Raw genomic sequence first — 24,504 nt, forward strand, 5'->3', positions numbered from 1 at the left:
TGCACAGCTCCCTGAGCCGGGCTCAGCCCTCACACCACTCACACAAGCCCTGGCACCTCCCAAAACCATCAGCCTGCACCCCTGTGCGCTCCCCGGGCTGATCCCAGGGCTCAGCTCCAGACACCTGGCTCTGCACAGCAGCTACAAAAACAAACACCAACAATCCTGAATTTCCTACAGGGGAATCAAACCCCAGCAGAGACCGCAGCACCTGGGCAGGATCAGCTCCCATTGCAGCACTCCCAGCCCTCATCCTGCTCCCAGTTTGAGGCAAGTTTCCCCGTTTTCACTCAGATCTGTCCCTGGGCACCATGCCAGCCCATCAGGAGGCAGATGATGTCCCTGTGCAGGCTGCCAGCAGCGAAGGTGAAAGTTTGTTGCTGCGCCTTTGCATTTCCCTGGCCATAAACAGGAAACAAGCAGCATTAGACTCGCTAAACAAAAAAAAGCCAAACCAGATAGGCAAGGCTGAAGATGCTGCTTTTTCCATCCACACCCTTTTCCCTCTCATTCACATACAAATTACTGTTGCATCCAGGTGGGAGGAGAGTTTGAAGAAGGGGAGGGAAAGGGGGGCAGAGCAGAGATGTTTGCCAAATAGGCTGAGGGATCAGAGGCAGCTTTCTCATAAAGCACAGGGCTGACCCACAAACTGCTCGAAAAACCTCAAAATCCACAAGAGTTTCCCTCCCTGCCCCGTTTGCAGGGTGAGAGCAGCCCCAGCAGGGAATTGGGAGGCAGGTTTGGGGTCTAACCAGGTCACTCCACCCTTCCCATCCCGCCTGGAGCACAGCTCGGCAGGGAGGGAGGGAAGCAGACCTGAAATGTAGGCCATCTACAAAGGCTGGGGGAGAGGCTTAAACGATGTGAGATTTATGATCTTCAAAGTGATTAGAGCCCAGCACTCCAAATAAAGGCAAAGAGAGCTCCTGCAGTCAGTTTGGAGTTGGGTTTCAAACCATCCTGCCCTGGCTTCGGTTTGAAAACTTGAATTGCAAGCTAACGAAAAAGCAAAACCCATCCAAAACCAACCTCAAACCCCAAACCAAATTAAAAAACCCACCAACCTCCACCCCTAATGAAAGAGCACAGCACCTGATTTTACATGAAAACACTTTGATATTTCCAGCTCTCCTCTCTTCCTTTTTTCTCGTCATTTGAAATCTATTTGCTGAATTGAGGATGAATTCAGCAACAGCTGAGGTCAACCCTAAATGTGAGTGTGGAGCCCGTGTGCATTTGGGCTCCTGCTCGTTTAAGAGAACAATTTAAAATAATAATTATTATTTTAAATAACAATACTTTCAAATAGCAATTATTATTTTAAATAATAACGATTTTAAATCACTCCGCCCATGGCCTTGGGAGGGCCAAGAGAGGGAGACAAAGAGCCTTGCACAGCTCTGTGTCCACTAGGGATTGTTACCTCCCATCCCTGAATCACTGCAAACCCCCTTGGTGGGCTCTGGGCAATCAGAGCAGATTAGAAATAAAATAAAACAATAAAATGAGCTCATTCAGAGTATTTTGCTTTTTAAACCGTGCTAAATCCCCAGCTAAGTTGGCTACTCAGTTACACAGACAAGCTGGAACAAATTAATTGTATTTTGTGGCGGCGTTTTGGTGGAAGGAGGAAAATAAAAGTGGAAATGCTGCAAAAAATAAAAAACAAACAAAAAACCCAAAAAAACGAGACAAAACCAAACCCCCCAAAAAACCTCGAAAAGAGCTAAAAACAAAAAATAACCCAACCTCCTCCAAAAAAAACCTCTAAAAACCCCAACAAACCCCCTCAAAAAAACCAAAGAAACACGAAAAAAACCAAAAAAGCCCCAAAAATAACACACACACAAAAAAAAAAAAAAAAAAAACAACAAAAAAAACCAAACCTAAAACAACAACAAAACAAATCCCCCCAAAAACACTAAAAAAAACCTGAATGTAAACCCACAATTTCTTTTTAGGAGGAGGATATTTCTACTGCCTGCAAACCTGGCTGCCCCCACAACTTCCCCAGCATCCCTGAGAGGAACACAGGGGATGGTGTGTCAGATCTGCACTGGGTGTAACTCAGCCCTGCTCCACCACCTTTCCTCAAAAGGAAATTATTATTATTATAAATTAAATTATATCATAAATATAAATAATAAATTATATAATAAAGGTTGGATCCTGGTCGGATCCTTCTCCCTGCAGACACAGAGCTTTTTGTTTGCAGCTGGGGATTCCGAACTCCTGGAAGATGGCTGAGCGTGTCAGGACACCTTTGGTAGGGAAAGGGAGACCCACCCAGAGCTGCAGCAGCCAAAGCAAACAAACAAACAGAGCTGGGGCTGGCATTTGTCACTGCACTGCCACCAAGGCAAGCTGGAGGCGCAAAAAGCCACGTGTGGAAGGTGCTGCTGCCCACAGGGAGCTTTTGGGAAGGGTTGGAGCCCTGGGGTTTGGGGGAGATGCAGAAGGGAAGAGGTTGGGAGGCTGTGCCGGCATCAGCCCTCGAGTCCGTGCACGGAGCTGCAGCCCCTTGTGCATCCCAGCTCTCATCCTGCAGCAGGGCAGGGTTGGATCCCCAGGCTCCTCTTGGCCTTTCAGAGAGCATTTTCCTAAAATCTCAGAATTATTTGGGCTGGAAGGAGCCTTAAAGCTCCTTCTCTTCTTAAATTCCATTCCATCCCACCCCTGCCATGGCAGAGACACCTCCCACTGTCCCAGGATGCTCCAACCCCATGTCCAGCCTGGATTTGGGCACTGCCAGGGATGCAGGGGCATCTCCAGCTGCTCTGGGAACTCTGTGTCTCCCCACAAGGGCCCCAGAGAGCTGTGACCTCCTGATGTGACATTCAGGGATTTTCAGGAAGGTCTGCAGGCACTCCGGGAGCCAGGGAATTCTTTCATCTGGACAAAGCAGCACCCACAGCAGGGCCACAGCCCCTCAGCTGCTCTTTCTGCAATTGGGGTTTGCTTGTCCCGTATTTTATCTGCTGCCTTGCAGACAGGAATTTGACTCCAAAACCTCCAACCAGCTCATTTTTGGTGCTGGCTGACACTCCTGAGGCAGCCCCTGGCCTTTGTCCCTGCCCACCATGGTGCTGCCACTGTCCCAGCACTTTGGGGATGGATTTGTACCCTTGCCACCATCACTGAGGTGCTTTTAGTTTCTAAATGATGATCTAAAAAAAACTGTAAAAGCCAGAAAACCCCCTCGAGCAAATGGTCATTTAAAGGAACTCTGTAATTAGCTGAACTTCTCTGAATTAGGGAGAGGGAAAGCAGAGGTGCAATCTGTCATTGTATCCCAAAAAGGGAACTGGGAAGAAATTCTGTGGGTTTTTTTCTGACCTAACAGTTTTTATCTCTTTGCAGCATGGTGAGCAAAAAAAAAAAAAAAAAAGGCCATTCCAGAAAGGGGAAAAATAAAAATAAATAAAAAATAAAAAACAGCCAGGGAGCATCTTACCTGCCTGTTAAAGTCCAGCCCATTCTGTTCATTCCCTACAAGGAAACAAAGAGAAAAACATCTCAGTGTTAATGACAGCACTGGTGGGAGATTTCCAGAACTTGGGACACACATAAGCAAAAACTTGACCCTGGGAAAGCAAGGAGAGGAGGAGGAGGAGGGTGCAGAAATGGAAGGATGAAGGCTCCTGCAGCATTCAGGTGGTGCCAGCCTTTTTGCTGTGGGATAATGAAAGTGTTCCTGCCTGGGAGACAGCTGGCCAAGGGTGGGGGAAATCACGAGGGAGATTCCAGCAGAGGTGAGCTGGAGGCCATCACAAACGCGCAGGGGAGCCCAGGGCTAAGTGTGGGAAAGGCCAGCACGGAGGTGGCCAGGGCTGCTCACCCAGGACCTTCAGGAACCGGGTAATTGTGGCTACCTGGAGGAACACAGGGTGCCGTGGGGTTGCGCTCCAGAGGCGTCTCCTTGATTCCAAAAGAGATTGGCAGGCACAGGGGGGAAAAAAAAAAATCAGACAGGTCCCAGCCTGAAGGTACCGCACAGGCCCTCACTCATTCCCCTTTGATGATAAACATCCCCCCCCTCCCCATCACACCTGCCAAATTCATCAAGAACATCACAGAGCAAAGGTTGTGCTCCCCACAGATCCTGCTGAATGCTGGAAGGGATTCCATGAATCTCTGGAGCTGCAGAGGCAACCCCAAGACACCCCTTTGTTCCCCAGGCCTTTCCCTTCACAATCCCCAGGCTTTCCCCTGCCAGTCCAGCCCAGTTTGTGATAAAGGGCCTGGAATCGTTCTCATCCCACTGGCACAAGCCCCCAGGCCTCCTGCTCCTGCTGTTTTCTCCAGGATAACCTTCCCCACAAAGCAGAGCCCTGGGATCTGATCAAGCTCCAACACATTTTCCAGCAGTTCAGGGCTCCTACAAAGAGCTGTGCAGGCAGGAGAGCAAATCCAGCTCTGCCATGGACTTTCTTCAGCTGAACAAGGCCTTTTTCCTTTCCCAGCACACATTTTTCCATGCACAGAGCATTCCCAGGTGAATCAGCCTGGATGCTGAGGGGGAGTGTGCTTGGTACAATTATCCACGGATGGCAAACATTGGAGAGTCAGGGATAACAGAGCTTGGTGGCTGCTCTCTGCTGTCTAGAAACAGCCCTGGAGATTTAATCTGGGACGTTTAAAAAGCACTGGCTGTGGAAACAGAGCTGTGGGACTGTGATGTCGAGCAGGGCCACGGCAGAAGGAGCTGCTGCCCCCTCAGCTTGACATCTGCTCACCCTCTGCATGCCAAGCAGCTCTGAGCTTCCCTCAATCTGAAATCTCCTCACTATCCACACCCCAACCAGCTCTGAGCTTCTCCCCCAGTTTGAGATCTCCATCTCCTCACCCCCTGCACCCCCAACCAGGTCTGAGCTTCCCCCTCAATTTGAAATCTCCCTCTCCTCACCATCCACACCCCAAACAGATCTGAGGTGCCTCCTCAATGCTAAAATCTCCTCCATCTCCTCTCTCCCTGCACCCCAACCCTCAATTTGAAGTCTCCTCACCATCCACACTTCAACCAGCTGTGAGCTCAGTTTGAAATCTCCATTTCCTCACCCTCTGCACCCCAACCAGCTCTGAGCTTCCCCCCAAAATGAAATCTCCTCACCATCCACACCCTAAACAGATCTGAGCTTCCCCCAGTTTGAGATCTCCGTCTCTTCACCCTCTGCTCCCCAACCAGCTGTGAGGTTGAGGTGCAGAGGGTGAGGAGATGGAGATTTTGGCCTCCCCAATGCTAAAATCTCTTCCATCTCCTCACCCCCTGCACCCCAACCCTCAATTTGAAATCTCACCATCCACACCTCAACCAGCTCTGAGCTTCCCCCCCAATTAGAAATCTCCATTTTCTCACCTTCTGCACCCCATCCAGCTCTGAGCTTCCCTCCAGTTTGAGATCTCCCTCTCCTCACCCCCTGCACCCCATCCCCTCTGAGCCCTCTCCCCAGCCTGACTGCATTTCTGCCCTGCTTTTCCTGCCTTCCTCCCACCCTGCTGTCTCCCTCCCCAATCCCAGCCCTTTATCTCTTTCCCCCCGTGTAATTCCCTCGCTCCAACCCCCTCTGCTCCCTGTCCAGCTCTCTCCAGCTGCTCCCTCCCCAGGAATGGGGCTCATTCATTGCCTTCCAGCTCCATTCCAGCCCCAAAAGCCAAGGAGGGCACATCCAGCGATGGGAATGCTGATAGCGTTAATGGGTGATCACAATCAGCATCCACACACCTGAGCAGGACCGCGGGAGCATCTTCAAGGCCCGCAGTTTCTACCTTTGAAACCCGCACGGGGGGTGTGTGTGTAGGGGGGGTGTTTGATTCCATCTGCAGGCAGCTGCTGAAGGGGAGCAAAGCCAGCAGGGAAGGAGGAAATAAAAGTTCCCAGCTGCTAAAATAGAACAGGAAGGAAAAGGTAATCTCCGGGTTTCTTGGAGACAGGAGTTTCACTCACGTTCAGCCGTGATGAGGCAAGATTCAAAGAGCTGCAGGGGAATCCCTGGTCCCAGTGAGTCACCAGCACTCACCCCAAAACTTGGAACCTGAGAGGAGCAGCTGGAATGGAGCTTCCCTGCCCAGCCCCACATCCCACAGCACAACCTTGGCCTGCACAGAATTTCCCTGCACAACTTTTCTTCCCTGCTCAGCCCCACATCCTCCTGCACAGCCTTTCCCTGTTGCAGACACCCTTTTATGGAAAATCCTTTCCTTAGGATTTTTCCTCCTGAGAAGCTGGGAGGCCTCAGGAACAAAATGCAAACAATGGTTATCTGCTGCTGTGGAATGCAACAGGTGCATCTGGGATTGGTCTCGTGTGGTTGTTTCTAATTAATGGCCAATCACAGTCAGCTGGTTCAGACTCTCTGTCCAAGCCACAAACCTTTGTTATCATTCCTTCTTTTTCTATTCTTAGCCAGCCTTCTGCTGAAACTTTTTCTTCTATTCTTTTAGCATAGTTTTAATGTAACATATATCATAAAATAATAAATCAAGCCTTCTGAAACACGGAGTCAGATCCTCATCTCTTCCCTCTTCCTCAGACCCCTGTGAACACCGTCACATATCCCTGCACAGAATTTCTTCCCTGCACAGCCCCAAATCCCCCAGCACAGCCTTTCCCCCTCTCCTGCTTTTCCCTCCCTCCACAGGCCCATGACACGCCCAAACCTTTTCTTTGCCCTTACAAAGTCACCCACAGCATCCTCCAAGTCCCTGCAGATCAACGTGGGGGGATTTGGGAGCCCCCCAGCAGGAATTCTGTGCCAGATGGGCAAATATTCCAGAGCCTGGCACTCTCTGGGGTGTCAGGGACAGACAGAAGGAGCAAGAGGCAGCTCCAGAGGCCATTCCTGCCCTATCTGAGCCACCCATCTCCCTGGCACCAATGGCCCTCTGAAGATGGCAATTCCTCCTGGCTGACTCCAAAGGGACCCAGGGGCAACCAGTTCAGCCTCAGATGTCCAAGAGGGAGAGATTTAAATCTGGGAGGGGTGATTTGTGCTGCCAGTGGTTATGTAAATGGGAGCTAGATACACAAATCACCAGTGCTTGGGCACAGATTTATTTGCAAACAAATCTGGTCTTTTTTTTTTTTTTTCCTTTTCTGTTTCAGTAAATGTAAGAGTCAAGTGATCGCAGTTCTGAGCCAAGGTTTGGGTGTGATAGGGATAACAACTCTCCTCTTTCAGCTGAGCTGTAACTTTCTTACAAATGCTTTATAAAAATAGCCTCAGCTTCCTCCCAGTTTCTGTCAACATCAGGACTCACACTGCAGCGCTCATTCCTCTCCTTAAAGGAACGAGCTGTTCAAACAATCTGCACTTAAGATTTAATCTTTTCTAGCTCCAGGAGATAAAAAGAAAGAAAAGTGTAAGTGGCAGCAGATTCTCTCTGCTGCTGCAAACTGCCAGAACTCCACTCATTTTCATGGAGCTTCAGCCCAGCCAACAACTTGAATTTTTTTTTTTTTTTTTTTTTTTTTTTTTTTTTTTTGCTGCACCAGCCAGACACAATGGCATCCAGAACCTTCGGAATCTGCTAGATCAGTCCTCCCCTTGCTGAAATTCCACAAGGCTGGGGAATGAATCCCTGTGTCGCAGACATATTTTATGGAAAATCCTTTCCTTAGGGTTTTTCCTCCTGAGAAGCTGGGAGGCCTCAGGAACAAAATGCAAACAATGGTTATCTGCTGCTGTGGGATGCAACAGGTGCATCTAGGATTGGTCTCATGTGGTTGTTTCTAATTAATGGCCAATCACAGTCAGCTGGCTCAGACAGAGAGCCTGAGCCACAAACCTTTGTTATCATTCCTTCCTATTCTATTCTTAGCCAGCCTGCTGATGAAACCTTTCCTTCTATTCTTTTAGTACAGTTTTAATGTAATATATATCAAAATAATGAATCAAGCCTTCTGAAACATGGAGTCAGACCTTCATCTGTTCCCTCACCCAAGAGCCCCCGTGAACACCATCACATCCCTGGGATTTCAATGGGGAAAGACACAAATTCCCAGCAGCTCTCCCATCCCCAAGGCTTCACCCTGCTGCTCTGGGTGCCTGGAAAAGCAGAGATAAGCTCAGCTGGCTCCCCAAGCCAGCAGCCCAGGGTTGTGCAGCTCTCCTTGGTTCACCTGGCAGCTGTTTTGCATAGCCCTGGCATCAGATCTGCTGCGAGTTTGCCTGGGGAGGTTTCTCTGGGGATGGGCAGTTCCCCCCACCCCGCTGCCATTCCCTGGAAAAGGCAGGCACAGGGATGGATCCACGGGGAGCTGCAGAGCCAGTCCGGCCCTGCAGGATGAAAACAACCTCGTGGGGGAAAAGGAAAATCAGGGTGGCCTTCATCTTCACACGGGTCACCTGCACTGAGTGACAGCAGCAGGGAGTGGCAGCAGCAGGGCTCATCCTGTGCTCTGCAGGGACTGGGGGTGAGGAGGGGATCCCTGGATGTTCAGACGATGAGGAGAGGATCCCTGCAGGGATGAGGAGAGGATCCCTGCAGGGACAGGGGGATGAGGAGGTGGTTTCTGGAAGGACAGGAGGATGAGGAGAGGATCCTTGGAAGGACAGGGGTTGAGGAGGGGATTGATCCCTGGAGGTCCAGAGGATGAGGAGGGGATCCCTGGAAGGAGATGAGGGAGATGAGGAGGGGATCAATCCCTGGAGGCACAGAGGATGAGGAGGGGATCCCTGCAGGGATATGGGATGAGGAGGGGATTGATCCCTGGAGGTCCAGAGGATGACGAGGGGATCTCTGGAAGGAGATTAGGGGGATGAGGAGGGGATTGATCCCTGGAGATTCAGAGGATGAGGAGGGGATCTCTGGACATACAGGGGGATGAAGAGGTGATCATTCCCTGCAGGGATCCCCTGCTCATCCCATCCCTGCAGGGACAGGGGGATGAGGAGGTGATTTCTGGAAGGACAGGAGGATGAGGAGAGGATCCCTGGAAGAGGAGGGGATGAGGAGGGGATTGATCCCTGGAGGTTCAGAGGATGAGAAGGGGATCTCTGGAAGGAGAGCGGATGAGGAGGGGATCCCTGCAGGGACAGGGGGTTGAGGAGGGGATCAATCCCTGGAAGGAGATGAGGGGGACAAGGAGGGGACACTTGCAGGACCAGGGGATGAGGAGGTGATCCCTGGAGGTTCAGAGGATGAGGAGGGGAGCCCTGCAGGGACAGGGGATCAGGAAGTGATCCCTGGAGGTTCAGAGGATGAGGAGGGGAGCCCTGCAGATACAGGGGATGAGGAGGGGATCCCTGGAGGTTCAGAGGATGAGGAGGGGAGCCCTGCAGGGACAGGGGATCAGGAAGTGATCCCTGGAGGTTCAGAGGATGAGGAGGGGAGCCCTGCAGATACAGGGGATGAGGGGGGGATCCTTGGAAGGACAGGAGGATGAGGAGGGGATCCCAGCCTGCAGCAGGTGTTGGGAATTCCTGCAGGGACATCTGGGAGGGAAATGGGGAGCAGGGCCAGGCAGACACCAGGCAGGGGTTTCAGCTGCCTGGGCGGAGATTCTGGAACTCTCAGGTGCCAACTGCTGCAGGCTCCCCTTGCAGCCCTGCAGAGGCAGCAGCAGCTTCCAGAGGGCAATTCTGGCCCTGAGACAGATGGCACAGGGGTGAATCACCCTCTGCAGGTCCCCGCGCCCTGCCCGGGGTGAGCAGCTCAGGCTGCAGCCTCAGAGCATCCAATATCTAAAATTCAGATTAATCTCACCTATCCTGGAGATTTTGGCACCCTGTCTGAGGAAGAAGGATGCCACGGGAGATTGGCAGAGCAGGCTGGGTGCAGGGGGCATTTCAAGGGGTAATTCTGATAAATTCACTCATTCCAATCTCTCACCTCAAACAAGGTGTGAAGTTCAGAGATTGCCCAAGTGCTGGTAGAGAGAAGAGTGGCAATTACTGTAGCTACAACCAGTGCTTGTCCCACAAGCTGTAAATGAAGCCAAATGCTCACCTGCACTGAAGGAATGCGCAAACCAAGACATTCAGCATGAGACAGTCCTCAGGATTCCCACTGATTTTGGAAATTCAGGCTAAACCCAAGGCAGCGCCTTCATGCTACTGCTTCCACCAGCCACACCAGCGATTTCCCCAGTGCAGGGGGCATTTCAAGGGGTAATTCTGATAAATTCACTGGTCCCAATCTCTAACCTCAGACAAGGTGTGAAGTTCAGAGATTGCCCAAGTGCTGGGAGAGAGAAGAGTGGTAATTACTGTAACTATAGCCAGTACTCTAAATGAAGCCAAATGCTCACCTGCACTGAAGGAATGAGCAAAACAAGACATTCAGCACAAAACACTCCTCAGGATTTCCACTGATTTTGGAAATTGAGGCAAAAACCAAGGCAGTGCCTTCAAGCTGCTGCTCCCAGCAGCCACACCAGTGATCTCCCCAGAGCCAGCCCTGAGCTCTGGGACCTCCCTTAAATCACCCCCAAGGATTGGCGCCCCTGATTCCCTCCAGCTGCTCCCACCAGCATTGGAGGGAGCAGAAGCTGCAGCTGAGCGGGCACCAGGCAATTCCCTGGATTCCCACATGCTCTGCTGGGATGCTTGATGCTCCCAAGGCACTTTTAAAAACTGCTTTTTAAGCTGTGAGCAGGATGGGGAGTTTCTGAGGCAGCCAGCTAGGGCTGCAGTTTTAATTTGCTCCAAAAACACAAAAACCTCCAAACCACCAGAGCATCTCCATGGGAAAGCCAGGGCCGGGGAGCAAAAGTGAATCTTGTGCTGACTCAGACAGCTCCAGACTCCAGGGGCAGCTTTCACTGAACACCCGAGTGCTTCATTTGGCTGCAAAGCCCTGGGTTACAGAAGTGCCTTCCCTTTGTCAGCAGTGCCCCAGAGCAGCCCCTGTGCAGCCCCTTCGTGTGGGGCAGGCGAGGGGAGAGCAGGACAGCCAGTGTGGGAGACTTGGGCACCTTCCAGGAGGAAACCCGAGGGCAGCAGTTGTTCCCACGGAAAACATTTCACCTGCAGGTGCTGGGAGAGGGCAAGTCTCTTCTGCTAGACCAGAGGCAAGAGGCAGATCAGACCAGCTCTTCCTTTGCCCCTCTAATTCAAGTCAAACCAGCCTTTTGTTCCCCTTTCCCCTCCCCATCCTTTTTTATCCTCTTCCATAATGGGATGTTTAAGAAAAAAAAAAAAAAAAAAAAAAGAAATAAAATAACCCAACCTCAAACCCTAATCACCTTCATTTGAATTTCAAATATCCCCCTCCTGGCCTCCCCCACGCCCCAACTGACTCGGAGCTGGGAATATGGAAATTTCTCCTGCTCGCCTTAAATGTGGCTGTGCTATGAAAATCATCAGCCCTATGCAAATCCCGAGCAGCCCCAATTGCCATGGCAACCAGCTGTTTCCAGCCCGGCTGCTGCAGCTTTCCTTTGCCAGGGACTTGTCCCGGGGCTGTGCATGGCTGCGGGGGGAAGAGAGCACAGGGATCCTGGAGGCTTTGAGGAAAGTTTCACGAGGGAGAGGGAGAGCCAGCCTTGGGGAGCAAAGGCGTTGCCCAGCGCTGAGCTCAGCGCGGGGCTGGGAGAGGCCAAGTTTCCTCAAAAGACTTTGGCCTGGCAAGCTGCTTCCAGCCCGGGATGAGGAGGGAACTGCAAACGGCAGGAGGAATGAAAGCTCCCAGGAAAAAAAATAAAAAGTGAAAAAAAAGCGGCCAAGGTGGGAGAGAGCACGGGCTGAGCAGCCCAACGTGCCGTCCCTCACCTGAGCTAGGGGCTGAAACAGGGGCTGGAACATCCAAACCTATCCCAGCATGATCCATCCTCTGGAAGGATCATTCCTTTGGAAGGATCATTCCTTTGGGAGGATCCATCCTTTGGAAGGATCCATGCTCTGGAAGGAGCCATCCTTGGAAAGAGCATCCTTTGGAAGAAGCCATCCTTTGGAAATATCCATCCTTTGGAAGGATCCACCCTCTGGAAGGATCCCTCCTTTGGAAGGATCAGTCCTTTGGAAGCATCCATCCTCTGGGAGGATCCATCCTCTGGGAGGATCCATGCCCTTCCCCTCCAGCTCCCAGGCTCAGCCACAGAATTCACAAAATTCACAGAATCACAGAATTTACAGAACTCACAGAATCACAGAATCACCAGGTTGGAAGAGACCTTCAAGATCATCAAGTTCAACCCAGCCCCAACACCTCACCCAAACCCTGGCACCCAGTGCCACATCCAGGCTTTGTTAAACACACCCAGGGATGGGGACTCCACCCCCTCCCCGGGGAGAACGTTCCAGAACATTCCACCCTTTCTGTGAAAAACTTTTTCCTGATATCCAACCTAAATTTCCCTTGGCACAGCCAATCCCCCCATCCCAGATGATGCCTCAGGTTTCAGCTTTTCTATTTTTCAGGTTCTGTGCTGCTTTAGTGTGTGGGTCTGGGCTCACATCAGGGGATGCTGAGCTCTGGGCACAGAGCAGGGACACAAAACAATTCCTGCTCCAGCTGGGCACCAAGGACAAATGACCCAAATCTCAGCCCAGGAGCACAAACCCCGTGGGCTGCAGAGAGAAAAACAAGCAGGGTGGGACTGCCTGGGCTAAAGCTGGAATGGGACAATGAACTGCAAGGTGCAAATGGAGCAGAACTGATCCCAGGGAGAGACCCCGGGAGCGCTCGTGCATTTTGGGGCCATTTTGGGTCATCTTGGGTTCATTTTGGGGCCTTTTTGGTTCACCTTGGGACAATTTTGCAACCATTTTGGGTTCACCTTGGGTTCATTTTGGGACCATTTTGGTTCATCTTGGGTTCACCTTGGGCTCATTTTGGGACCATTTTGGATTCACCTTGGGTTCATTTTGTGACCATTTTGGGTTCATTTTGGGACCATTTTGGTTCATCTTGGGTGCAGCCCTGGCTGGGCCCTTGTGCCGCCCAAGGTGGATCTATTGAGAATATCCTTTTAACAAATCCCTGCTTTATTCTTTAACTCTGCCTCCCCAAGACGCCCCAGGAGCCACCCAACCCCTCCCCACACGTGTCCCACAGGGCACCCCACATCCCCCCTGAGCTGGGGTGCCCAGCACAGCCAGCCCTGCTGGCAGAGCCCAGCTCCTGGGGTTACAGGGTGGGGAGGGAAGATGCTGGGGCTGCCTGCAGCTATTCCCTTCCCCGTGGTTGTGTTTGAAGCGCTTCCCTATCGCCCTTTTTGTAAAAGCTTTGGCTTCCCCCCCATAGCCTCAACAGATGAAATCAAAGGGAAGTAGCTCTGCTTGGTGTAACCTGTTTTGATGGAGGAGATAACCGGGGAACAAGTGTCTGACACAAACAAACAGACAGACAGGGGCAAGTCCCACCTCAGCGTTCTGTTGCATCAGATATCAGCGCTTAGATAAACCACAAGAAGGGGGAGATCTCTGCCCTGGGGCTGCAGGACCAGGGGCGACACTCAGGCACTGCCAAGCCCCCACAGTTCCCATCAAAAAAAATCAGCGAGGAGCTCGCTGGCATGGCTTTCATCAGTTGGGGAAAAAAAAAAAAAAAAAAAAAAGAAAATAAAAAAGATGAAAAGAGCTCCCAGCCAAGCAGAAAACTCGCTGCTCTTCGTTACCCCCCATGGAGGCTCAGCACCGGTGCCAAGGCTTGGGATCGGGCAGGGAGAGGGGAAAAGGAGCTGAAAAGCAGAGGGGTAATCCCTGCTCAGCCTGCCCCGCATCCCTGGGGTGATGGGGATGGCAAAGCAACCCTCATGGGGGCAACCGGTGCCTGTTCCCCCTTGCACACAATTGAAAAAAATTCAGAGGTGAGGTAAATTAATATTCACAGGGCTGGGCAGTGAGAAGCCTTAGAAATTATGTATTTATAAAGAATAGGTTAAAAAATGCAAAATTTCATTGTAAGCGGTAGATTTGGGATCAAAACCCAACAAATTTCCGGAAAATGTCCTTTTTTAGAAGCCCTGAAACAGCCCCAGTGCCAAGGCTTGGGATCAGGCAGGGAAAAGGGAAAATGAGCCTAAAAGCAGAAGGGTAATCCCTGCTCAGCCTGCCCCGCATCCCTGGGGTGATGGGGAAGGGAAACCAACCCTTGTTGGGGCAACAATTGAAAAATCAGAGCTGAAGTAAAGGGAGGATTAAGATTCAGGCAGTGACAACCCTTGGAAATTGCAATTTTTTAAATAATAGGTTGTAAAATGGCAAAATTTCACTGTAACTGGTAGATTTGGGATCAAAAACTAAAAAATTTCTGGAAAATATCCTTTTTAAAAAGCCCTGAAACAGCCCCAGTGCCAAGGATTGGGATCAGGCAGGGAAAGGGGAAAAGTACCCTAAAAGCAGAGGGGTAATCCTCTGATTAAATGACTAAAAAATTATTAAAAATGGTTAATGATTAAAAATTTCAGACCTGAAGTAAAGGGAGGATTAATACTCACAGGGCTGGGCAGTGAAAACCTTTAGAAATTATATTTTTAAAATAATAGTTTGTAAAATGACATTGTTTCACTGTAACCAGTAGATTTGGGATCAAAACTCCACAAGTTTCTGGAAAATATCTTTTTTTTAAAAGCCCTGAAATATTTTCTGTGGAATGGGTGTGGATTAAAAGAATTAAAAAAGAAAAAAAAAAGCACTGAGCTCTTCAAACCTCCTACGAAAAGTTGAACAATTTTAACAATTTCCTCAAAAAAGAAAACCCCCACAATTATTTCAAACACTTTCAAAGGTGAACAATGCCCCAAATTACCCTTTTTTTTTTTTTCCCCTCTTCTAAGCCTGGAATTGGCGGGGATATGAAAGGATGATATTATGCCTCTGCTGCTGCCTCTTCCCATCAGATATTTGGGCACCAGTTTTAGATCAAGGGCTTGGTTTACAAAAGAATTTTGGTATTTAATTCCTTAATTTTTTATTTCTTTTTTTTTTTTTTTCTTCTTTTTTTTTCAACTTCTTGGAGCCAGCCTGCATTTTTGGCGATGAAAAACCTGAACCTAGGAGGATTTCTAGGTGTAATATTATTAATTTGGTAAGAGATCTCTCCTTTTTGGGGGGAAGGAGCTGCGTGGATTGGCTTAATTCGGTAGGAAATGGGAAATTTAATTAATGAGTCATCAGCAACCACTCTGAGCCTTTTCCCACATGAAGCAGGGAAGCCAAACACAACATTATTTGTAAGTATTCCTCTAACAATGCCTGCAAAGAGCACAAAAACTTCCCGGGAAGCTCGGCACAAAGGGAGTTTTGTTGTTTATAAACAGAAAAGAGCTGAGAAAACAATGTGGGAAGGGTTGGGGAATATCATCTTGACAGCCTCAGAAAAAATAGCAAAATATTAAAAAAATCACTGGGATAATCTCAGAAAAAAAAAATTTAAAAATCACTGAGGCAACCTAAGAAGAAAAAAAAAAAATCAAAAAATTACTGGGACAGTCTCAGAAAAAAAATCAAAAAATAAATAAATAAATATATATAAAAAAAAAATCACTGAGACAGCCTCAGAAAAAATAAAAAAAATATTAAAAAATCACTGGGATAGTATCAAAAAAAAAAAAAAAAAAGGCAAAAAATATTTAAAAAAATCACTGAGGCAACCTAAGAAAAAAATCAAAAAAATCAAAAATCGCTGGGACAGTCTCAGAAAAAAAATCAAAAAATAAATATATTAAAAAAAATCATCGTGACAGCCTCAGAAAAAATAACAAAATATTAAAAAAATCACTGGGATAGTCTCAGAAGAAAAAAAAAAAAAGGCAAAAAATATTTAAAAAATCACTGAGGCAACCTAAGAAAAAAATCAAAAAAATCAAAAATCGCTGGGACAGTCTCAGAAAAAAAATCAAAAAATAAATATAAAAAATATCACTGAGACAGCCTCAGAAAAAATAACAAAATATTAAAAAATCACTGGGATAGTCTCAGAAAAAATTAACAAAAAAATAAAAAAATATTAAAAAAATCATCGGGATTGCCTCAGGGAAAATAATAAAAAAATTAAAAAATCACTGGACAGTCTTAGAAAATAATCAAAAAATATCAAAAAATATCCAAAAAATCATCAGGACAGCCTCAGGGGAAAAACAAAATTAAAAATCATCACTGGAACAGACTCAGAAAAAAAATTTAAAAATGAGAAATTATCACTAGGACAGCCTCAAAAAAATTATCAAAAAATATAAAAAAATCACCGGGACAGCCTAAGAAAAAAGTTTAAAAAAATTTAAATAAAATCACCGAGACAGCCTCAGGGAAAAAATAAAAAAATTAAAAAATCATTGGGACAGCCTCAGAAAAAAATATAAAATAATATAAAAAAATATGAAAAAAAATAATCAGGACAGGCTTGGGGGAAAAAACAATTAAAAATCATCACTGGGACAGCTTAAGAAAAAAGTAAAATAAAATAATCGGGACAGACTCAGAAAAAAATAAAAATATAAATATCAAATAATCATCAGGACAGCCTCAGGAAAAAAAAAATTTAAAAAATCATCACTGGGACAGCCTTGGAAAAAAAAATTTAAAATCAAAAAATCATTGGGACAGCCTAAGAAAAAAAATCAAAAATATAAAAAATCACCGGGACAGCCTCAGAAAAAAATTTAAAAATTAAAAAAACACCAGGACAGCATCAGCAAAAAAAAAAAAAGATTTAAACAGGTTCTTTGTGCCGCTCTTTGCAAATGAAGGAGATTTACTTGTCCTGATTTCCCTGCTTGATTTGAAGGCTCTGAGCCACCAACGCTGCCGCGAATATTTTTTGTTATTTTCAAACAAATTGACTTCGCTGTCCTGCTTTCTTTTCTCAATTACCACTAGAAAGAGGCGCTGCAGCTCTCACTAATGGCTGTCTGGGATGCATAAACTGAAAAAAATCTGAATTTTATCCAACCAAATGTGCTGCCAGTTCTGGTTTAACACTTCTGACTCCCACTACGTTTAATACCAAAATTAAATCCCCATTTTCCTCAGTCTTGATTAATCCTGCCACCCATTAATGAGCACCAAATGTTTCTGGGGGTTCCAGTTCCTTATTTAAGGCCCTGTAAGAGCTCTCAGGGGCTTTTGGAGAGCTTGGGGTGTTTGGGATTTGTTTGGTGCTGGTTTATCCCAAACCCCAAATTTGGGGTGATTTGAGAGCCCTGAGCAGAGGCTGGACTGGCCAAAGTCAATCAGAGTTCATGGATGTGAACAGAACCAGATTTGATCTCTAGTTTAGATTCTGTCAAATAACCCAATTATTTGGATTTCTAAATCAAGGGGTGGGGTTAGTCCCTTTAAAACCTGGAGTTCTCTTGCTTACCCAAAATCTCTTTTTTTTCCTAAATTATCTCAAATTTTATAAGAGGAAAACCATTCCATGCAAAGTTTCCACATCCCCTTGGCCCAGGCTTAGGGCTCCTCATTATTTAGAGAATTTTTGATTCCTCTACATTTTCTCCACCAGTTTTTGTTTCAAAATGTGTTGATTTCTCTTGCTTACCCAAAAATCTCATTTTTTTCCCTAAGTTATCTCAAATTTGCTTGTGTTCTCTTGCTTACCCAAAATCTCTTTGTTTTCCCTAAGTTATCTCAAATTTTACAAGAGGAAAATCATTCCACGCAAAGTTTTCACCTGCTCTTCCACACCACTTTGGCCCAAGCTTAGGGCTCTTCATCACTCAGAGAATATTTGATTCCTCTACATTTTCTCCACCAGTTTTTGCTTCGAAAGGTGTTGATTCCTAAGCCTTTTAATAATCTTAATTTGCTGCACCTAGTGGGTGCTAAGATGATTTCTCAGTGTTGCTCATTTGCCTACAAAGGGATGTGACCATGGCCCTTTGGGAAATTACAGGGCCTTGTAAATGGGATTCAAATCCCAGCGATCCAAATCTCACCCCAGGCAGCCCCAAAGCACAAACCTGATTTTTCGGGTGCCTGTTACACCTGGTGGTGGGCAAACCTGGCAGAAATCGGCGCTCACAGCATCACTGGCACCTTCAAAGGATCCCCCTGAGCCTCAGATTTCCAGATCCAAAGGGATTTGGGGGCTCCATGAGGAGCTGGAGGTGAAAAACCCAATCACGCCTCTGCACCCGCTGCTGCTGGAACTCCAGACTGGATTTGGTTGTTCCCAAAGTCCCTCCCATTTTTCTCCACACACACACAGAGCCCAAAAAATGTTGTTTTCCTTATGGAAAAGCTCCTGGCACAACCCTGTGGATACAGAGCTGAGTGCACCAGGACGGTTCCAAAGCCATCGCTGCTGTGGCAGCGAATTTCTGATTCCATTTCAGACCCGCTGTGGACACCGGGGAGGCATTCTCTGAGCAAATTTCAACCTCAAACTCACTGGGGACGTTGGGGAAGCGCCCTGTGAACTGGGGACATTGGGGAGGCACTCTGTGAGTGAGTGTCAAACTCAAACCACTGAGAACATTGGGGAGGCACTCTGTGAGTGAATTTGAGGACACTGGGGAGGCATTCTGTGACCTGGGGACATTGGGGAGGCACCCTGTGAGTGAATTTCCACCTGAAACCCACTGGGGACATTGGAGAGGCACCCTGTGAGCAAATATCAAACTCAAACCTGATGGGCACATTGGTGAGGCACTCTGTGAATGAATTTCCACCCGAAACCCACAGAGGACATTGGAGAGGTACTCTGTGAGCAAATTTCAAACTCAAACCTGATGGGCACATTGGTGAGGCACTCTGTGAGTGAATTTCCACCCGAAACCCACAGAGGACATTGGAGAGGCACCCTGTGAGCTGGAGAACATTGAGGAAGCACCCTGTGAGTGAATTTCCCTGTCAGAACTGCTGAGGACATTGGGGCAGGCACTCTGTGAGTGGATTTCCATGTCAGACCCACTGAGGACATTGGGGAGGAACCCTGTGACCTGAGGACATTGGGGCAGGCACTCTGTGAGTGGATTTCCACCTCAAACCCGCACAGGACATTGGGGAGGCACTCTGTGAGCAAATTTCTATGTCAGACCCACAGAGGACATGGGGGAGGCACTCTGTGAGTGAATTTCCATGTCAGACCCACTGAGGACATTGTAGAGGCATTCTCTGAGCAAATTTCCATGTCAGACCCGCTGGGGACATGGGGCAGGCACTCTGTGAGCACATTTCAACTTCAAACCTACAGAGGACATGGAGGAGGCACTCTGTGAGCAAATTTCCACCTCAAACCCACGGAGAACATTGGAGAGGTATTCTCTGGGCGAATTTCCCTGTCAGATCGCTGGGGACCCGGGGGAGGCACTCTGGGATTCGCTGCTGTCACACAGGAGGGATCTTGCATGGCTGATCAAGATACCAACGCAATCCTAGCCCAGAGCACATTCCTGATCAACTGCCAGGCTGCAAGAGCAGCAACAGGAGCCCAGAAAAAGCACGGGGGAGAAACTTCCAGCACCCACATTTCCCTTTTTTGTTATTTTTTCTTTTGTTTCCCCTCCCTCTCGTGGCCCTGCCACCCCAGACCCTCCTTACCTGGCTCCACCTGGTCAGGCTCGTGCCGGGTGTCTGTGGAATCTGCAGCATCCCCGCTCATCTTGATCTCTGCAAAAGGAGGCACAACTGATTTTAATAACAGGTCACAGTCCCAGGCAACAGGCACATGTGGCTTCCACTAAACAGCACAAATGAATGTGTGTAATTATAATAAACCATCAGACTTTCAAATTTCTGATTCCTCAACATCCAGGCGCTGGAATATTCATCAGCTCTGAGGATGCACTTTCCCTCCTGTTGCTCTTTTCAGCCCCCCTCACTCCTGTGCCCCCTCCCCAGTTTGCTGGGGGGGTTTTTTGGGGTTTTCACCCTCCTCATCCCTCCTCACCCACGGGATAGAGGGGTGGATTCAGCACTGGGAGCTTCCCAAACCTGCTGTGGTGCTCCGGCTGGGACAGCACCTCCCACACCTGCAGAGATGGGGATCCCTCCAGCTTTCTCCCAAATCCTTCAAGGTGGCTCAAACCCAACTTGGTTTTTCCAAGTGCCTCTATCTGTACTTTATTTCTCCTCTTTTTGTCACTTACAAGTGTTCACAGCCCTCAAAAGCCACCCAAGATCTGCCTTGCCCCAAAGTGCTGTCCCCTGCATTTCCCCCTATCTTCACCCAGGCCAAGAAATTTTGTCATTTACCCTTGAAGTGATGGCTGCCACCACACCCGGGGCCACTTTCTCCTTCGGGGACAGCTGCAAGAAAAGGTGGGAATGGTCAGCTCTGCACTAACAGAGGCCAAGGACACAGAGGTGGGAGAAGGGGAGATCTCCATTCAAATCCGGATGGACACCCCTCAGCTTTTCCCTTTCCACTGGAATTTTAACTGTTTCCAGACTCGTTGCAAAAAAAAAAAAAAAAAAAAAAAAAAAAAAAAAAAAAAGTAAAACTGAGATAAATTTTTTATTATTTGAGTGATTTGCATGTGCTTCCTGCAGCCAATCCCGGCCACAGACTCTCCCCATTTGCATGGCGGAATAACAACAGCGGGGAAGCTGGGCCAGTGTTTGCTGTGGTTTTCTGGGCTAGGGAAGGCAGGTGGAAGCCACCTAAAAGCACCATGCAAACCCTTTTCCTCCTCCCCAGATCCACCTTTTGTTATTCCCAAACAGATGAGAGCAGCCCCGTTGGATTTTTATCCCCATTTCCCTCTTTAGCTCCCACCAAAACAGGCAGGGCTTTGTGTGTGTGTGTGTGTGTGTGTGGTGTGTGCAGGTTTTCTTCTCCCATATTCAAAGCTGCCCTCGTGTGCAAACAGCAGATAATCTGCTTTTCTGGCCAAGATTTCATAGCTTTGATCAAGTTGAAAGTCTGTAACTTTCTCCAGCAAATGAATAAAGGTAGGAAAAAAAAAAAATCAGGATTTTATAGCAGAAACTTTCACATACTTCCTTTCCTTAAATTATATTAAGGATTGAGGGGGGAGAAAAGAGTTGTGGGGTTTTTTCTTTTTTGCCCCCTTCAAATAAACCCTCTGCAATTAAGACATGAACGTTTAGTGGGGCTTCTAAGCATTTCTACTGCAGGAAGAGTAATTACCATCAGCTATAAACACCTTCTTGTCTTGTACCACTGCCAAGGGACCCTAACTTAGGCAATCTACAAAGCACAAAGTTTTGCTGGCTGCCAAAAAGTATTAAAAAAAAAAAAAAGGCAAGTTCTCATAAAATAGAGGAAGAAAAAAAAAATCTAAAAGCCTGCAGAAATTTGGGTGCTTCCTTTGGTGAGAAAGCTTGTTAAAAAAGATAAAATTAGGGAAAGCAAATATTTAATTCCCAAGAGAGAGAGAGCTGAGGAAGGACAGACAGAAAAGCAGAGCATGGAAATCTCTGTCCCCCCTGCAGGAGTGACCCCACACCCCTCTGCCATTAAAAACTGGGATGGGTGGGGAGGGAAGGAGGAATTGCTGCTGCTGCTGCACCTTGATTGCATATCACACGTTATCCACCAGGTAAATCCCCTCCTCCTGCAGCTGGGAGATGAGAGATGCCCTGGGATTCCCATGCACAGGAATTTCATTTTCAGTGAGATTCAAAAAAAAACCCTATAAATGTGCACAAATTATTACAGTTTGAATATCTTGAATTTTATTTTAAGAGAGATTAAAAAAAAACCCTATAAATGTGCACAAGTTATTACAGTTTGAATATTTTGTCAGGAAAAAGAAAATAAGAAGGGAAAAATAAGCAGAAAGAAAAGGAAAACTGCTGATCTAAGAGGTTTAAGGTTTAGGACAGATTTTGTATTCTGGATCTGTATTTAGGATTTTTGTAATTAATACAGATTTTGTGGGTGACAGGGCAGCCCCAGCACCCTCCAAGGGATCCTTGGGAACAAGGAGCAGACACACAGAGCAATTATTTTCTAATCTAATTGCACCCAAACCCCTTCCAGTGCAACCAGAGCAATGCAAACCCATCTTTTACCCCTGCTCCATCCTCAAAACCACTTTCAGACAGGGCAGCTCCTTCCACACAGCTCTGCCAGCTTAGCAATACACACAGGATAATTAGGCTTGGAGAAAAAAAAAAAATAAAAATAAATAAATAAAAAAAAATAAATAAATAAAAATAAATAAATAAAAATAAATAAATAAAAATAAATAAATAAATAAATAAAAATAAATAAAAATAAATAAATAAAACCTCTCTGGGAAAAATAACCCAGCTTAGGACAGCCTAACTGCAAACCACAGCCCTATTAGGAGCCGCCAGTGTGGCCTGGGCCATATTAAAAATGTGCTGCAAACAGAGCAGGGGCAGGGGCAGGCGGGGTGGTTGGGCCAGACCAAAGGAGCTCTGCCCGTGCAGACACTTCTCCAGGACATATCTGCATCTCTATTTGTGCTGAAACAAACGCTGTCAGCAAACCAAGCCTTTCCCAAGCTGCTGCCTGAGCCGGCCCGATGGCTGCAAAAGGGGAATCTGCTCCTGGAGCAGGGGGAGCTGGGCTGGCCTGGGAGCATCACCCCGGGTTTGAGGTGTCTGGGCCCCTCTGGAGGCCGCAGGGAGCTGAAATATCCGAAATTTCCAAATGAAATATCCAAAATTTCCAAATGAAATATCCAAAATTTCCAAATGAAATATCCAAAATTTCCAAATATCCAGGGAGCCGAAGTATCCAAAATGCTCCGGGAAGGGGTGGTGGCACCAGCAGGGAGGTGTCTCAGCAGAGAGGAGGGTGTGAGGGGCATGGGAGTCCCCCTGTGGGCTGAGTCTTCTCTGAAAATCATTAAAGTTGGAGAAAAAGCCTCCAAGATAAAAACTGGGGTTAGAGCTGAGCTCAGGCCTGCACAAAGGTTACAGAGGGGCCTCAAAGCTGCTCAAGTCTTCTCCTAAAGTCATTAAAGTTGGAGAAAACTTCCGAGATAAAAACTGGGGTTAAAGCTGAGCTCAGCTCTGTTACAGAGGGGCCTCAAAGCCGCTCAAGTCTTCTCCTAAAATCATTACAGCTGGAAAAAAAAACCCTCCAAGATAGAAAGTGAGGTTAAAGCTGAGCTCAGCTCTGTTTCGGAGAGGCCTCAAAGCTGCTCAGGGACCCCAAAACTGAACGGCTTTTGTGGAGGGGTGGAAAAATCCCCTCCCATTGTGCTTGGGCTCCAAAGGACTCCTGGAAGCTCCAGCTTTTCTGTCAGCACAGGGGGATGATCAGGGGCAGTGGGAGCACAGCCCCAGCTCCAAACCCTGCCCTGAGAGAGGGCACAGGGTCCAGCCGGGGAATGTCCCCGTGAGGAAAGAGTCACCTGGAGGGCTGGATGGGTCATTTTTTTACCTTTCCTTTTTGCCCCCCTCAACGAGTCTGGAAGCAGTTAAAATTCCCATTAAAAGGGAAAAACTGAGGGGGTGTCCATCTGAATTGGATGGATGGATGGATGGATGGATGGATGGATGGATGGATGGATGGATAGATGGATGGATGGATGGATGGATGGATCATTTTTTACCTTTTCTTTTTGCCCCCCCCAAACGAGTCTGGAAGCTGTTAAAATTCCCATAGAAAGGGAAAAGCTGAGGGGGTGTCCATCTGAATTTGATGCCTGGATGGGTGGATGGGTGGGTGGGTCATTTTTTTTACCTTTTCTTTTTGCCCTCCCCAAACGAGTGTGGAAACAGTTAAAATTCCCATTAAAAGGGAAAAGCTGAATTGAATGGCTGGATAGGTGGATGGGTGGATGGGTGGGTGGGTCTTTTTTTTACCTTTTCTTTTTGCCCTCCCCAAACGAGTCTGGAAACAGTTAAAATTCCCATTAAAAGGGAAGAGATGAGGGGTTGTCCATCTGAATTTGATGGCTGGGTGGACGGCTGGCTGGCTGGCTGGGTGGGTTGGAGCCTGTGGGGCATGTGTCCCCCAGAGACACCAACCCCAGCACACCCAGAGCAGTTCTCCGGCCAGCCGGGCTCACACCCTGAGCCAATTCCCTCCTTGGCAGCCTCTCCTGGTGTCCAGGGCTCCCCAGCCCACTCAGGCTGCCCACAGAGCCACCCCAGAGCCCTGCAGGGGTTGGGGCTGTGGAGCAAAGGCTTTGGCCACCTTTGAGCCTGGCAGAGGTGGGACATTGCTGCAGCTGCCCTGCAGGCCTGTGTGTGAGCCCAGGGGCAGGCAGGGCTCGTGGAGGGGCTGCAAACCCCCAGGCATCCCCCAAAGAGCAGCACTCCCACAGGGGTACCCAGGGATGGATGCATCCTCCCTCCCTGCAGAGTTTTGTGCTGCACAAAGCCCAGGACAAAAGTCACCAACGTGGCTCCTGTACCCCAAATTATCGTTGGGGTACAGGAGCTCTCTCGGGGTCTGGCTGCTCAGCTCCAGCATCACCCCCAGCTCTGTGCGCGGGGACGGAGCTCGGGCAGGGTGAGCGGGCTCGGCACAGCCCCGGGGGTCGGGCAGGGGTCGCTGCGGCTCCCAGCTCGCTGCAGGGCAGGGGCTGCTCGGGGGGGGTGTGAGGGGCTCACCCATCCTTCCGGAAGCAGCTCCTGAGCCTCGCTGCTCATTCATTCCCGACCCAACCCAGCCTCCCTCAGCGCCCTCCTCATTCATTTCTCCCTCCTTTGTCACGAACTTTTC

At 48.1% G+C, this 24,504-nt stretch overlaps 1 protein-coding gene across 1 annotated transcript in view; it reads right to left on the reverse strand.

The window, feature by feature from the left end:
• POU2F3 (POU class 2 homeobox 3) overlaps positions 1 to 24,504 on the reverse strand; it is a 52,177-nt gene that overhangs the window by 27,001 nt on the left and 672 nt on the right. Inside the window, 3 exon segments of the mRNA XM_058819131.1 lie at positions 3,458 to 3,492; positions 19,431 to 19,499; positions 20,085 to 20,138. Coding sequence (XP_058675114.1) covers positions 3,458 to 3,492; positions 19,431 to 19,499; positions 20,085 to 20,138 — 158 coding nt within the window.

The sequence above is a fragment of the Ammospiza caudacuta genome, chromosome 23 (genome assembly GCF_027887145.1).
Source record: "Ammospiza caudacuta isolate bAmmCau1 chromosome 23, bAmmCau1.pri, whole genome shotgun sequence".
Classification (NCBI taxonomy): Eukaryota; Metazoa; Chordata; class Aves; order Passeriformes; family Passerellidae; genus Ammospiza; species Ammospiza caudacuta.